The 13,786-nt window shown below is 40.2% G+C and overlaps 1 protein-coding gene across 3 annotated transcripts in view; it reads right to left on the bottom strand.

Annotated features, from left to right (window-relative positions):
* LOC120932405 (core histone macro-H2A.1) overlaps nucleotides 1–13,786 on the bottom strand; it is a 210,639-nt gene that overhangs the window by 89,225 nt on the left and 107,628 nt on the right. For 2 of the 3 annotated variants that reach the window (XM_040344751.1, XM_040344749.1), the window contains one exon: nucleotides 7,926–8,025. In XM_040344751.1, the coding sequence (XP_040200685.1) occupies nucleotides 7,926–8,025 (100 nt within the window). Of the gene's footprint in view, nucleotides 1–3,781; nucleotides 3,873–7,925; nucleotides 8,026–13,786 lie in introns of all 3 variants that reach the window. The other variant, XM_040344750.1, reaches the window with a different exon arrangement.

Genomic DNA, 13,786 nt, shown 5'->3' with positions numbered 1-13,786 from the left:
TTCAGATGAGGGATTAAATAGTGCTCTGTGAGATGTTCAAAGCTTGAGATATGTTTTTTTATAATCTAACCCTGCAAACGTCTCCACAAATGTATCCATGACATGTCTGGTGTGTTCCTTGGCCTTCATGATGCTGTTTGTTCACTAATGTTCTCTAACAAACCTCTGAGGGCTTCACAGAACAGCTGTATTTATACTGAGATTAAATTACACACAGGTAGACTCTATTTACTAATTAGGAGACTTCTGAAGGCAATTGGTTCCACTAGATTTTATTTAGTTGTATCAGAGTAAAGGGGGATGAATACAAATGCATGCCACACTCTTCACATTTATTTGTAAATATAAATGAAAACCATTATCACTTTCCTTCCACTTTGTGTTGGTTTATCATATAAAATACATTTACGTTTTTGGTTGTAACATGACAAAATGTGGAAAAGGGGTATGAATACTTTTTCAAGGTGTTGTTGATACAGTATATTGGTCCATTTGTCGTCAAGAGACAAATAAATCCAGCATCTCCCAGAAACATACAAAATTCACCCAGTCTTTCATGTATCCTTGTTAAAGCACACAAAACTAGATCCATTCCCTGGATGTTAGGTCCACCAGCACCTACAGTAGTCAGTGGCAATGAGGAATATGACATTGAAACAATACTCTCATACTCATGTGCATGTTTGAGCGAAAGCTCAATGCAAAACAGGCATTGTCACTTTTGAAAAAAAGCATTAGTGTGTGGAGAAAACATAAGCGCATGCGCAGATGTTTGCGTACATGTACAGGCACTGGCGCCAAACAGCCTAATTAAGCTGGACTCTGACATAGATGGATTGCTGAGTGATCTTCAGCTTGTTCCTGCTTTACCTGAGCCTTGACCTGCCAACCTGTGTATGACTTGGCTTGCCCTTGACCTGTCCTTGGATTTCTGCATGCCTGCTGTGACCTTGGCTTGTATTCTGGCTCTACTTCTGTCTTGTGTTTCTGTACCTCGCTGCCTGGCTGTGAACCGATCCAGGCTTGTGTCCTGACTCTGTTTCTGCGCGATATTCCTGTACCTCACTGTAGATGATCTTTTGGCTTGTGTACTGACTACACTCCTGTCTGCCAATCAAGTGTCACATGTTCCAGTTCCTGCTTGGTGATCTATGGTCACCTGATTCCTGCAAACTCCAGCAACCTGCTACACTTCCTGTCATCACTACCAGGGGTGTTGGACAAGAGGAAGCCCCCTCTCCACCAGGTATGTGACAGTTTATCAGCATTCTGAATAATTTAGCAGTTTGTGATCATATTGATACTTGTGATGTAACTGCACTGAATGTTCTCTGAGATTTCAGGAGTTTGGATGCTGAATTGCAAAAATCCTTCTCAGAATTTTTGATCTAGCTAAGCTGCAAATAGATGTCCTACCTTCTTAGAATGCTAAAAGAATTAGAGTTAGCTGGCGCCTATTTTTTTAGCTGGCATGGAATGATGTCACTCCTGTGCATGTGCAGGAACCAGTCATTTCAAAACACACAGAAATCAGGCCAGATGCTGTAATCTGAGCTGCACATGCATAGCTCAGTTTATATTCTGGGGATCGCTGTGAGCCGACAAATAGGTGTTCACACTGCTCAAATCCTTCTATAGATGGCAGCTTATTCCATATGAATTGAATACCCTGTGCTAGGTTGAAGAATGAACGCAGCAGAAAATTAATGCATCTTAGTGCAACTTGCAATATTTAGTGCAACTGCAAAACTATCAAGGCCACACGAGTATGTGCAAGGTGAAAAGTCTGAAGGGCTTTACAGTGATTGCCACGAGGTGCAACCTAGTAACCTATAAAAAGATGGGCTGAGTAGGGGGTATGAGGGAAATTAAGAATTGTAGTTTCTCCAAAATGTTGGTGAAATATATTGGAGTCACTGGGGAAGGCAAAAATAACAGAGAAGTTAAGCGTTTGAAAATATACATATACTAATGCCTAATAAATACAACACTGGGTAAATGGTGATCTTTTAATATTTTCCTGGAGTTCAGGTTTATAATGGTTGTATGTAAGCTGTAAACTTGTCTCATTTTTAAAGTGCCAGGAGCTTTTGAGTCACCAGAAAAATGTAACTGCCTCTAGGTACATTGATTGATTTGTCAGCTATCAGTAAGTCACTCAATATACTGTATGAATCAGGGCAGTCAGAGGCAGATATCATAGGGGTCAGTAACCCCTATAAATCCTTGTATCTCCTGACTGAATTAGATGTTTAAAAAACTTTATGCTGGATGTTTCCTATATACAGGAGCATCTCACACAATTAGAATATCATCAAAAAGTTAATTTATTTCAGTAAATAAATACAAAAAGTAAAACTCATATTTTAAATAGATGCGTTACATACAGAGTGATATATTTAAAGCATGTCTTTCTTTTCATTTTGATGATTATGGAAAACCCACATTTCAGTATCTCAGAAAATTTGAATATTAAATAAGACCAATAAAAAAAGTAGGCTTACTGAAAGGTATGTCAATGTACAGTGTAGTATGCATTCAATACTTGGTCGGAGCTCATTTTGCATGAATTACTGCATCAATGCAGTGTGGCATAGATTGTGATCAGACTGTGACATTGCTGAGGTGTTATGGAAGTCCAGGTGGCTTTGATAGTGGCCTTTAGCTAGTCTGCATTGTTGGGTCTGGTGTCTCTCATCTTTCTCTTGACAATAGTCCACAGATTCTCTATGGGGTTTTGATCAGGCGAGTTTGCTGGCCAATCAATCACAGTGATACCATGTAATAAACCAGGTATTGGTACCTTTGGCAGTATGGGCAGGTGTCAAGTCCAGCATCTCCATAAAGCTGATCAGCAGAGGGAAGCATGAAGTGCTCTAGAATTTCCTGGTAGAGGGCTGCGCGGACAATGGACTAGATAAAACACAGTGGACCAACACCAGAAGATGACATGGCTCCCCGAATCATTAATGACTGTGGAAACTTCACATTGGACCTTATGCAACTTCGATTTATTACCTCTCCACTCTTCCTCTAGATTCTGGGGCCTTGATTTCCAAATAAAATGCAACATTTTCCACAGTCTAAACCCCTTTAGAGAATCTGTGGGGTATTGTCAAGAGGTAGATGAGAGACACCAGACCCAACAATGCAGATTAACTGAAAGCCACTATCATAGCAATCTAGGCTTTCATAACACCTCAGGCTAACACGCCACAGGCTGATCGCCCATGCCACACCTTGATGCAGTAATTCATGCAAAAGGAGCCTTGACCGAGTATTGCGTGCATACTATACTGTACATGGACATACTTTTCAGTAAGCCAACGTTTCTGTATTAAAAATCCTTTTTTTTTATTGGTCTTATGTAATATTCAAATTTTCTGAGATACTGAATTTGGGGTTTTCATTAGATGTAAGCCAAAATCATTAAAATTAAAAGAAAGAAATGCTTAAAATATATCACTCTGTGTGTAACACATCTATATAAAATATATGAGTTTCACCTTTTGAATTAAATTACCGAATGATTATATTCAAAATGTTATGAGTTGCAACTGTATACTATACATAAGAAACATTCAGCAGAAACAGTTTATTTTTTAAAATTTTTGCATGCTGCTTCTGCCTGTAGGCAACAAGTGTTTTGTATAGTATGCTTACCCTTAGGTCATCTTAATTCAACCATGAATACAGCAAATTAATCTCCTAAATAACCATGCATATACTATACTATACTGTATACAGGTATGAAATGCTGCATCACTAAATTTTTCATTACCTACTTCACCACCGGTGTAGAGGTCAGAGCCTGTCGGATGAACGACAGCATCGCTTTCGAGGTTGGCAATGTCAGCCTTTACAACTTGCAACTATAATAGGCAAACACATGTACGTCAACCAGGTTGGATAAGGGACATATGGTGCATTCATCAGTTTACCTTGATCCTTGTATTCCTACCTTCAAAGCTCATGTATATACTGAAATCCACCTGAATTATGAAATACTGAAAGGAGCAGTGGAGGTGTTCATGAAGGCAACATTATATTTACTAAATGATATTTTAAAATGTGGATAACACTGTTCATACAAATGATTAAATAAAGAATTTAACTGCATAGTGGTTCTGAAGGACAATAAGTCGGTTGTAGTTTCTTATTCTCCATCTCTTACACAATATCAATTGTACTGGAACCTTAAGGGCTCATTCACACCAATTGCAGTGTGGGAAATGCGTTTCCTGCACCGCACAGGAACACGCTGCCCTCGTTAGATGCGCTTGGGAGTGCATCTCAATTGTTAATGGCACTATAAATTGTTAAGGGCACCCCAAACACACTAAGGAAATGCACACGTGTTGCGAGCGCCAAAACATTTTGCTTGCTCCTGGGAGTTTGCCAGTAGTAATGTGCAAAAACATGCATGCTGTGTCACAAATTCTATACACATTTAAATGCCAATTTCAGCTAAAAAAAATGCTACTTTCTACAGAAATGTATTTTTTAAGAATGTCATCCCTTTTCCCACTGTGCATAAAGAGGTGTGCTCATGCAGCCCTAAGTGAGAAAACTTTACATAATGGGGTACATTTACTAAAAGACGAGACGTTGTTCCCTCAAAGTGATTGACCGTAAATAAGGTAAACCAGTGTTCACTTTAAATACCCAATAATCTGTGAAGTAAATAAAAATAATTAGTTAGCATATGATTGGATTATTGAAATGAATACAGCTTTACCTTATTAACCAAGCTCAATGAACATTCACTTTACTAAAAGATCAGTATACTACTTTAGTAAATCAGTATATAGCTGCACAGGGGTAGAACACTTAAGTACAACTAACATTTCACAAATACACATTCTTCAGGGTACATTAAAAACAAAGGGGTGGATTCAAGAAGCAATTGCGCCTGTGTAACCATAGGTTACACAGCGCAATTGCTTACTTGCCCCGGCGTAACGAGTGCTCCTGATTCAGGAACCTCGTTACGCCAACTGCAGCCTAAGATCTGTGCGGCATAAGGCTCTTATGCCCGCATATCTTAGGCTGCATTCTTGCGATTGCCGCTAGGTGGCATTCCCGTTGTGCTCAGCGTATAGTATGCAAATTGCATACTAACACCGATTCACAACGTTGCGCGAGCCCTGCGTACGCAATTTACGTTGTTTCCGTACGGCGGTTTTTTCGTAAGGGGCAGCCAATGTTACGTATACACGTCGTTCCCGCGTCGCGAAATTTGAATTTTACGTAGTTTGCGTAAGTGATTCTTGAATGGCGCTGGACGCCATTCACGTTCACTTTGAAGCAAACGACGTCTTTGCGACGTCATTTGCCGCAATGCACATCGGGAAACTTTCCCGACGGAGCATGCGCTCTACGATCGGCGCGGGAACGCGCCTAATTTAAATGATTCCCGCTCCCTACGGGATCATTTAAATTGCGCGCACTTGCGCTGGGCATTTTGCCGGCGCGCCCGCGCAATTTACGGAGCTGCTGCTCCGTGAATCGAGGGCAGCGCAAAAAAATTGCGGGGGCGCAGGGCAAAATCGTTGCCCTGCGCCTCCGTAATAAATGCGCAAATCTAGCTGAATCCGGGCCAAAGAAAAGATGTGCTAGAAAGCTGTACAACAGCTTTACTTTGGGGCTAACTTCCCCAGGCCCATATACTTAACCTTACTTCTGCTCCCTTGCTGCTCCATTTAGCTGTCTGGGGCGAAATCAAAACCTTGTGTAAGCTACAAATTGCTAGAATCTTAAAGCTACCAATACACTAGTAGAATTTCATTTGAACGCACTCACGGAAATTCAGAAAAATAGTTTGCTAGAGCATTCTATATACCGTTATCGACTCAACAAATTCCGTAACACCCTGAAAATTTTAATTTGATTGCTATGCCAATGGATGTAATTCCATGTTCATCTTTGGAATGCACATGTACATTGCAATACATATAATTTAAATAAATAGGTAAAACTAAACCCACATTCACATTTTGAAATTTGTTCAAGAAAAAAGCTTCCTTTGTCCTCAGACTGATTCATAAAGTAGAATAACTTAAGGATCAATTAATCAAGGATTTCACCAAAGATTAACAGGACTTTTAACCATGGTTCATCCACTTTTACATGGAATCATATGTGGAAATGTGTGAACCTTGTGTAAGAGTTGTATGAATTTTGGATGAAACTGCTGATAAACACACCCCTATACAAATAAAAAGTATAATTTTTATAGAATTTATGATCATAATGTTGGACCAGTACCCACTAGTACCTCAACCTAAGGATGTACATAACCCAGCCTGACAATTTATACATATTTGTTGTAACTTTTATAATCTGCTTGTTTTATACAAGCAGGAACTTTTTAGAAAAAATTAAATTCATACATTAAAATGGCTGTAAATCTCAGACATGAAATATGAACAAACCATTTCTCTCTATAATGTGTAGGAGTGTCAATTCAGGACACAAAGTGTAATTTCTGTCTGCTGTCTCGTTCCTCTGCTATCTGCATGAGTCACTTCTGACAAGTTTTCCTGACAAAAAGAGAAAAAAGGTGACAAGGGGAGGGATATCCAGCACACAGCCTGTGATTTACAGCCTCAACTCTGTTCTTGTGTGCTGTGTGAAGGAGGTCCCTTCCCTCCAATCAGCTCTCAGAGTTCTCACTGAGCTTTCCAGAGCGTAATTTCAACTTCCCAGCCCCTGATTTCTGAAAGCTCAGATACATTCTGTACTTTGAATGGATGTAGAGAAGAGAAGACTGCAGATAGACAGGTACAACTTACATAGGAAGATTTGTTTAATATCTGTGTATCACCTGGGGCTAATCACATCACTGGGTATATGTAAGGGTTTACAACCATTTTACCTATAAAAAAAACTAATTTTAAATTTAAATTATTCTCTCACCTTACCTTGCTAGGCCAAGGAACGACTTAAAAAATACATTTCTGGAAAAAGTAGCAACATTTTTTACATACTATTGATTAAGATAGTTTCCTTAATAATATCCTTGTAAAGACAGTTGTTTGGGTTTACATAACTTTAAGTTGATGCTGACCGTCAAACTTTCTCCAAACTACAACCAACTTTGCCAAATGAAATGAAAAATGTTAAGACATGATTTATCAGTTTTGTCAGAAGATAATTTCTTAAATTTGCTTGCTACATGTAAAATCTGTTTGTGTGTGAAATAAAATACATCTGATACTGAGAATTAAATTTCTAGGTGCTTATACGAGTACTTTATATAAATTTACACGGCATGCAACAAACATAAAGAGAATAGTGAACCCAATGGGACCTAACATTTCCACAGCTTCTAAAACATCAACAAAAGTGATTGACATGCTGTGGGAAATCCATTATTAACAGTATTAAAAAAAACAATATTAAACAGGTGAATAAAACTAAGGTATTTTATGTGAATGCAAACCAAGTAATATAGAATGCAACTGTAAAAAGTACTGTGCGAAACATGATTTTAATATACACTATTAAGCTAAATTACAATGATCTGCTTTCCTTGATAATGCTAGCAAATGCTTGCTTTAAAACGCCAATATGGTTAATATTAAATATCTTTATTTATCAGATATCACATTAGTCAACTATATGTGAATTATTTAGAAATAAACCTTTTTTTGATCATGCATCTAAACAATGCAAAACGTGCAAAAGTGAGAGATTATCCTCTGAGAGATACTGAAAAAGTAAAAATGTTATGTAAGAAAAAAATCAGCTAACAGTGAGAGATAATTATAAAAGGAGGACATGAAAAATCTGCGGATCTAGAGTCGCTTATTTTTTTTTTTTTATTTTTTTTTTTAATTGAGGCATTAATAATTGTTCTGCATTTTTAAAATTTATAATTATCACTCAACAGTCAGCTGATATATAACCCACGTCCCATTTACCTATATCATCTTTAAGGTCAATGTCAGCATTGGTAGGATTGATAACAGCCTCCACCTCAAATCCGGCTAAATTACTGATCTCACTGTGAATGAGGTTCAGCTGCAAAGAAAAGCACGAGCGGGAAGATAGTAGTGCAGTGTGAAAAGGTCAGGAAGCAAAAGAGGATAAAGCGATAGAGCTGTATGCGGGATCGTCAAAAATAAAATGTCAGGAGTATAAAAGCAGTAGCAGTTAGTAAGTAGTCTGAGTAATGTCTATGGCTAACCAGTAACATTTTACAGTATTGCAACACATCTTTCACCTTCAGTTACCCACACCAATCCTGTACTTAGAAAAATGCATAAAAACGTATTATTCATATGGCTAATACAATTTGAAGCAAGTAATTAGTGCCTGATACTAAAATTTCACTTTTTAAAAACGAATTATGATAGGCCTACATAACATTTGTAGGAAACTAAATTAAATCTCCAGTTCCTCCTTTTCAAATTGTGCTTAAAACAAAACTTTGCTTAAAATTTAAACAAATACAAATTATATTACTTGCCAATAGATTTATACTTCTGCTCATAATGTTGTGATCCAAGCACCCTTTTAGACAGCACATCCAAGTTTGTGACCTTAGTGAAAGCTACACCACTGTACTTGAGAAAACAAAGCAATTCTGTATAGTATGTACCATAAGGTGCAAAAGAATACCGTCAGTTACTTCAAGGTTTTGTAAGAACAGTTGTCACCCTCTCACCTGTAAACACCTTTCAGAGACTGGGTAGAGTAAGCATACCTCATTATTAAGATCTTGGAGTCTTAGTGATCTATACATCAAAGACTGAGTGTTGTCATATGAGGGGGCAAAATTGTACCCTAGCCCACATTTATACTGACTTTCAGAAAACCGTACCTTAAAGAAGTTTTCTGAATCACTGAAGGTTTATCTTTGCACAATATTGTACATAATATATAACACCTTTTAAACTAAAACATTTTCCTAAAATATATCTGAAGTAAAAAAATAAATAAAAATTATGTAGGGGAAGGTTAAAACCAATGTCTTTTTGCGATCTGTGTCTGATTTGGGATATTTCCATTCACTTCCTGCTCTGTAAACTCAACAGGAAGTTAGAGGATATCTTTGTAAAAATTGGGCAATTCCCTTGCATTTACCCATACTTTCAGTCATTGTGACATTGATGATAAGCATAACTAGAGAGAGTGGATTTTACCACAGCAATAAAAAATTGACAAAGGTTCTAACTGCTCACTAACTCCAAACCCCTTAGTTATGCTATAAGTGTTCTTGTCATTGGGCTGAAAGGAGACAAACTGCTTCAGGTATAAAGTGTAGGCATCTAGGAGGTGTTTTGCTTACTGTACCTCCTGCAGGCTCCCAAACCTCCCAGCAATGGTCGAAGACTGGTCCATTTTAACAGGAAAAGTTTTGGCACCAGGATGTGTGAAGCCTCGTACACACGACCGAGTTTCTCGGCAGAATTCAGCCAGAAACTCGGTCGGAGCTGAATTCTGCCGAGAAACCCGGTGGTGTGTACACTTTCGGCCGAGGAAGCCGACGAGGATCTTGTCGAGGAAATAGAGAACATATTCTCTATTTCCTCGTTGTTCAATGGGAAATTTTCGGCCCGCCGAGATCCTCGGCGGCTTCACAAGGAACTCGATGTGTTTTGCCCGTCGAGTTCCTCGGACGTGTGTACGAGGCCTTAGATCTTTATCTGCTATACAGACCTGGCTTTTAGCAAGAGATAAAGGTTTGGGAGGCTGTTGTATGGATATATATACTGTATATTATTTTAGTCAATAATACAATTGACCTAATTTGGAAAAGATCTAATATAATTCACCAAAAAATATGTAAAAGTTGTTTTATTTGTATAAGTGTGTTTTTTTAGTTTGCATTCTAGACTTCCTGACAGAGAGCCACCCAAGAACCTCACCCCAAAATCTCATAGCATAATCATCTTCATCTTTTTTATAAGTTACCATTTAGGGTTACACTATTTCATATACTTTAGGCCAATAATTATGTAGGGTGCCCACACTTTTATAATTGCCTTACCATTTAACAATAAAATTTAATGTTGTTTTTTTTTATTCGCTGAACAATTTTATCTCCAAAGGTGGACATATCCTAAGCATTTGACATCTTCCTAAAGTAGTTCTACTGCTAAACTAACTTAATTAGGTATTAAGGTGCATTATGTCAGTGGACATAAATTACAGTATGGTCAGGAAAAAAAAAACTAATTTGCACTAATGATACACACAAAATGCATATCGGCAGATTACTAATTACTAATGTGGCTATTTGATCTAATGTCTAAATATATAATTAGAGGTAGCAGATTTGGGGAATAGTTGCTGGGCAATTCCCTAAGAAAGTGAATACTGGATGCCAAAAGGGGTTTACATCATCTGCATATAAGGCTACAACTATTTAGCTGTATCTCCTTTCATCTCAGCCTCCACCACCCATCCCCCTGGTTCTGTATTTTTGCTCTCCCTCCTTCACGTGGGTCAATGTCTGTTGTGAGCCAATGGAGGTGGTGGTGGGTGTTTCCTGGGAGAAAAGGGGCCATGGTACATCACCTTGTGCTTGAAATATATCACGCATCCATATAAAATATATGAGTTTCACTTTTTGAATTGAATTAATGAAATAAATTAACTTATTGGTGATATTCTAATTTTATGAGATACACGTGTATATACAGAAAATACGAGACAGAGATACATATACATTGTAATATAGTAACATAAGAAAGTTCAGTTTGTTCACTGTATCAGTTCCATGTTATAACAGTGTTTATGCCAGTCCACCAGATTTCACCTGACATAGATTTGTCTTCTAAACATATAATACGATGTGATGACAGTTAGTACATTCAGCTTCTGAAAATAGTAGGTGATTCTAAGTAGTAATCAAAGCGTGCACCAAACACCCAAATCTTCACCACATGAGGCACACTCCCCTAAGGGGAGCTCAGAATGTCTCAAAGCCTTTATAGTAAATCCTTATGTTCCTTTAAAGGAATGTCATCAGCATGGCAGGCAGGTTTTAGAGTGTGAATCACTGGGGGCGTGTCCGGATGTAAGCAAGGCAGGACGTGCTCTGTGAGAGCTCCGCAATACTCCTGCTCTTTCATCCGTTTTGGGAGCGATTCGAGCCCGGTTTTTGGAGATTAGACCTCTGATCCTGGTGGGGGAACGCCTGGACATGAGAAGGGGAGCAGCGAAGCACGGCCATCAGACCCCTAAGAGCCAGAGACAGACCCGCTCCTCACGTGGCGCGGACGAGACCTCGCCCGCCGCCATCTTGAATCCTCCGGCTGTTGCTGGCAGTGCCAAAAAGCATACGAGCAAGCCTGCTCAGATGGAGGTCCCTGAACTGCTAGCCAGAGCGGATGATCCCCAGCCTGGTCCTCCGGTTCAGGATCCAACCCAGGAGGCGATTACCCGGCCGATTCTGGAGGCAATCAGTGCCAGCAAGGCTGCGGTCATGGTAAGCATTGACCACCTTGCCACCGAGTGTACCTTGAGAAGGCATGACTTGGATAAAATTAGGGGGAGGCTGACAGAAGCTGAGGGAAGGATGTCTACTGTTGAAGATGAGACACAATCCCAGGGGAATCAGTTGGCAGAGCTGCAGGCAGTAGTGAGGCTCTTACAAGGCCGCGCAGACGACGCCGAAGACAGGCAAAGGAGAAATAATGTCCGCATGGTGGGGCTCCCGGAGGGGGCTGAAGGCCCACAATCTACCACCTTTGCTGAAAATTTCTTTAAAAATCTCCTGAATCTGGGCGAGAGACCGCCAACATATGTGGTGGAGAGGGCGCATAGGGTGCCTATGGGAAGGAGGCCCCCGGGTGACTACCCACGTCCCTTTCTGGTGAGATTCCTCAACTACAGGGACAGAGATATGATCCTGACTGCGTCCAGAAAGGCCCAAGACCTGAAATATGAGAATGCCAGGGTAATGCTTTTCCCTGATGTTTTGGCTGAAACACAGAGAAGACGGCGTTCCTTTAATGATGTCAGGAAACGACTGAGAGAGAAAAAATATACAGTACAGCACGCTATATCCTAGTAGGCTGTGGGTTCAACACCAAGGTTCTGTAAAAAATTTTGATAACCCACGTGCTGCGTGTGAATGGCTGGATAGGAACCCATGAGGAAGATTCGCTGCAAGATGAGTATGACCCTGTTACTAAGCTCTCCAGCGTTCAGGCTGATTGCACTTTTCCTGCTGGCCGCCGTTTTAGTTTTATTTTGTGTTTTTCTCCGGTGGCAGGGCTTAATTGTCTGTATGTCAGACCTATTGGTTCTTTAGTGGACCTTTTTCTTCACTAAGTTTGCATCGAAGTGCAGTACAGTGTTTCTTCCTGCTACATGAAGCTGTGTGGCATATTTATTTATTTTTCTTTAATTTTATTTTTATGGCAGAGATGATTTTTACGAGCTTCTATGTGCATGTTGCTCGTTTTTACACAAGATCATCCTGGAAATTGCATAGAGAAGCCAAGGGTTCGGGACGGCTGCTAACTCTCTGCTGTTATTATTGCCCTGGGTCTTATATGCCTTACCAATCTGACGCCACTAAATGGCGGTGGAGTACTGTTCTTTTCTCCACGAGGAATTAGGTCCTGGTTATTTGGCTCCACATTGCAGAGGTTTTGGCGGAGCTCTCTAGGGCTAAGGTTGATTTCTTTTTTACTTGCTTTTTGCTTTTACTGCTGGACAAGTGACTGTTCAGAGGACCTTTCAAAAACATCTAATTTCCTGGGGGTTTACACAGTTTTTGGGGTAAAGCTGCATACCAGATGAAGGGGGGGTTTTTTGAAGCCTTTTTGCTTCATGGTTTACCTTTTTTTTATTATTATTTTTGTCATGATCTGGTATAATGGCAGGGGGGTTGGAAGTTTGGGGTGGAGGGTGGGGGGGTGTTCTCAGTTGATGCTTGCTACTCAGTTCTCGGTCCTCGACCAGCAAGGGCCTCTCCTCGGGGTATGGTATGTTATTTTGCACTAAATTCCTGGGCGTGCGACAGAAGCACCTGGGGACTATTTGGTAAAATAGATTATGGCTAATGTGATTAAGGTGGTATCTTGGAACATCCGAGGATTGAATAGTAAATTTAAAAGAGCCTCAATGTTCCAGTATCTGAAGTCAGTCAAGCCGCATGTGGTCCTCCTGCAGGAAACTCACCTGGAGGGTAGTAGAATTCTGGCCCTACGCAAGCATTGGATTCAAAAGGCATTTCATGCCACATACTCCACATTTGCCAGGGGGGTGTCCATTCTGATCAGTAGATCACTTTCATGCACGATCCATCAGGTGATAACCGATCCGGGGGGACGATATGCGGCAGTAGTGTTGGATATGGGTAATCGCAAATTGTTACTTGTAACTGTGTATGTACCACCTCCTTTCAATGTACAATTGTTGTATGATTTATATGTTAAGCTGGCGCCAACTGCTCATTTGCCGCTCCTGATTATGGGGGATTTTAATGCCACATTGGCGGAGATAGATTCCTCAAACCCAGGGCGGAGTGGGTCCCAGGACCTCTTGGCATGGGCCTCCATGGCAGGTTTAACGGAGATATGGCGTGCTCAATACCAAAACATGGTATGCTATTCTCATTTATCGCAGACACACCGCTCCTCGGCCAGGATAGATTTGGCATTTGGGAACCAGGCTATGATGACGTATGTGAGGGGGGCAGAATACTTGGCGGGAGGCTTATCGGATCATAATCCGCTCGTTCTCTCCTTGCTCTTTCCGGCAGTCGGGGGGGGGGGAGTTGGAGGCTATACCCGGGTTGGTTACTAGAAGAGAAGGTCTCTGC

This window comes from Rana temporaria, chromosome 3 (assembly GCF_905171775.1).
Source record: "Rana temporaria chromosome 3, aRanTem1.1, whole genome shotgun sequence".
Taxonomy (NCBI): Eukaryota; Metazoa; Chordata; class Amphibia; order Anura; family Ranidae; genus Rana; species Rana temporaria.
The sequence above is the reverse complement of the archived record's forward strand: the minus strand, read 5'-3'. Positions and strand labels throughout refer to the sequence as shown.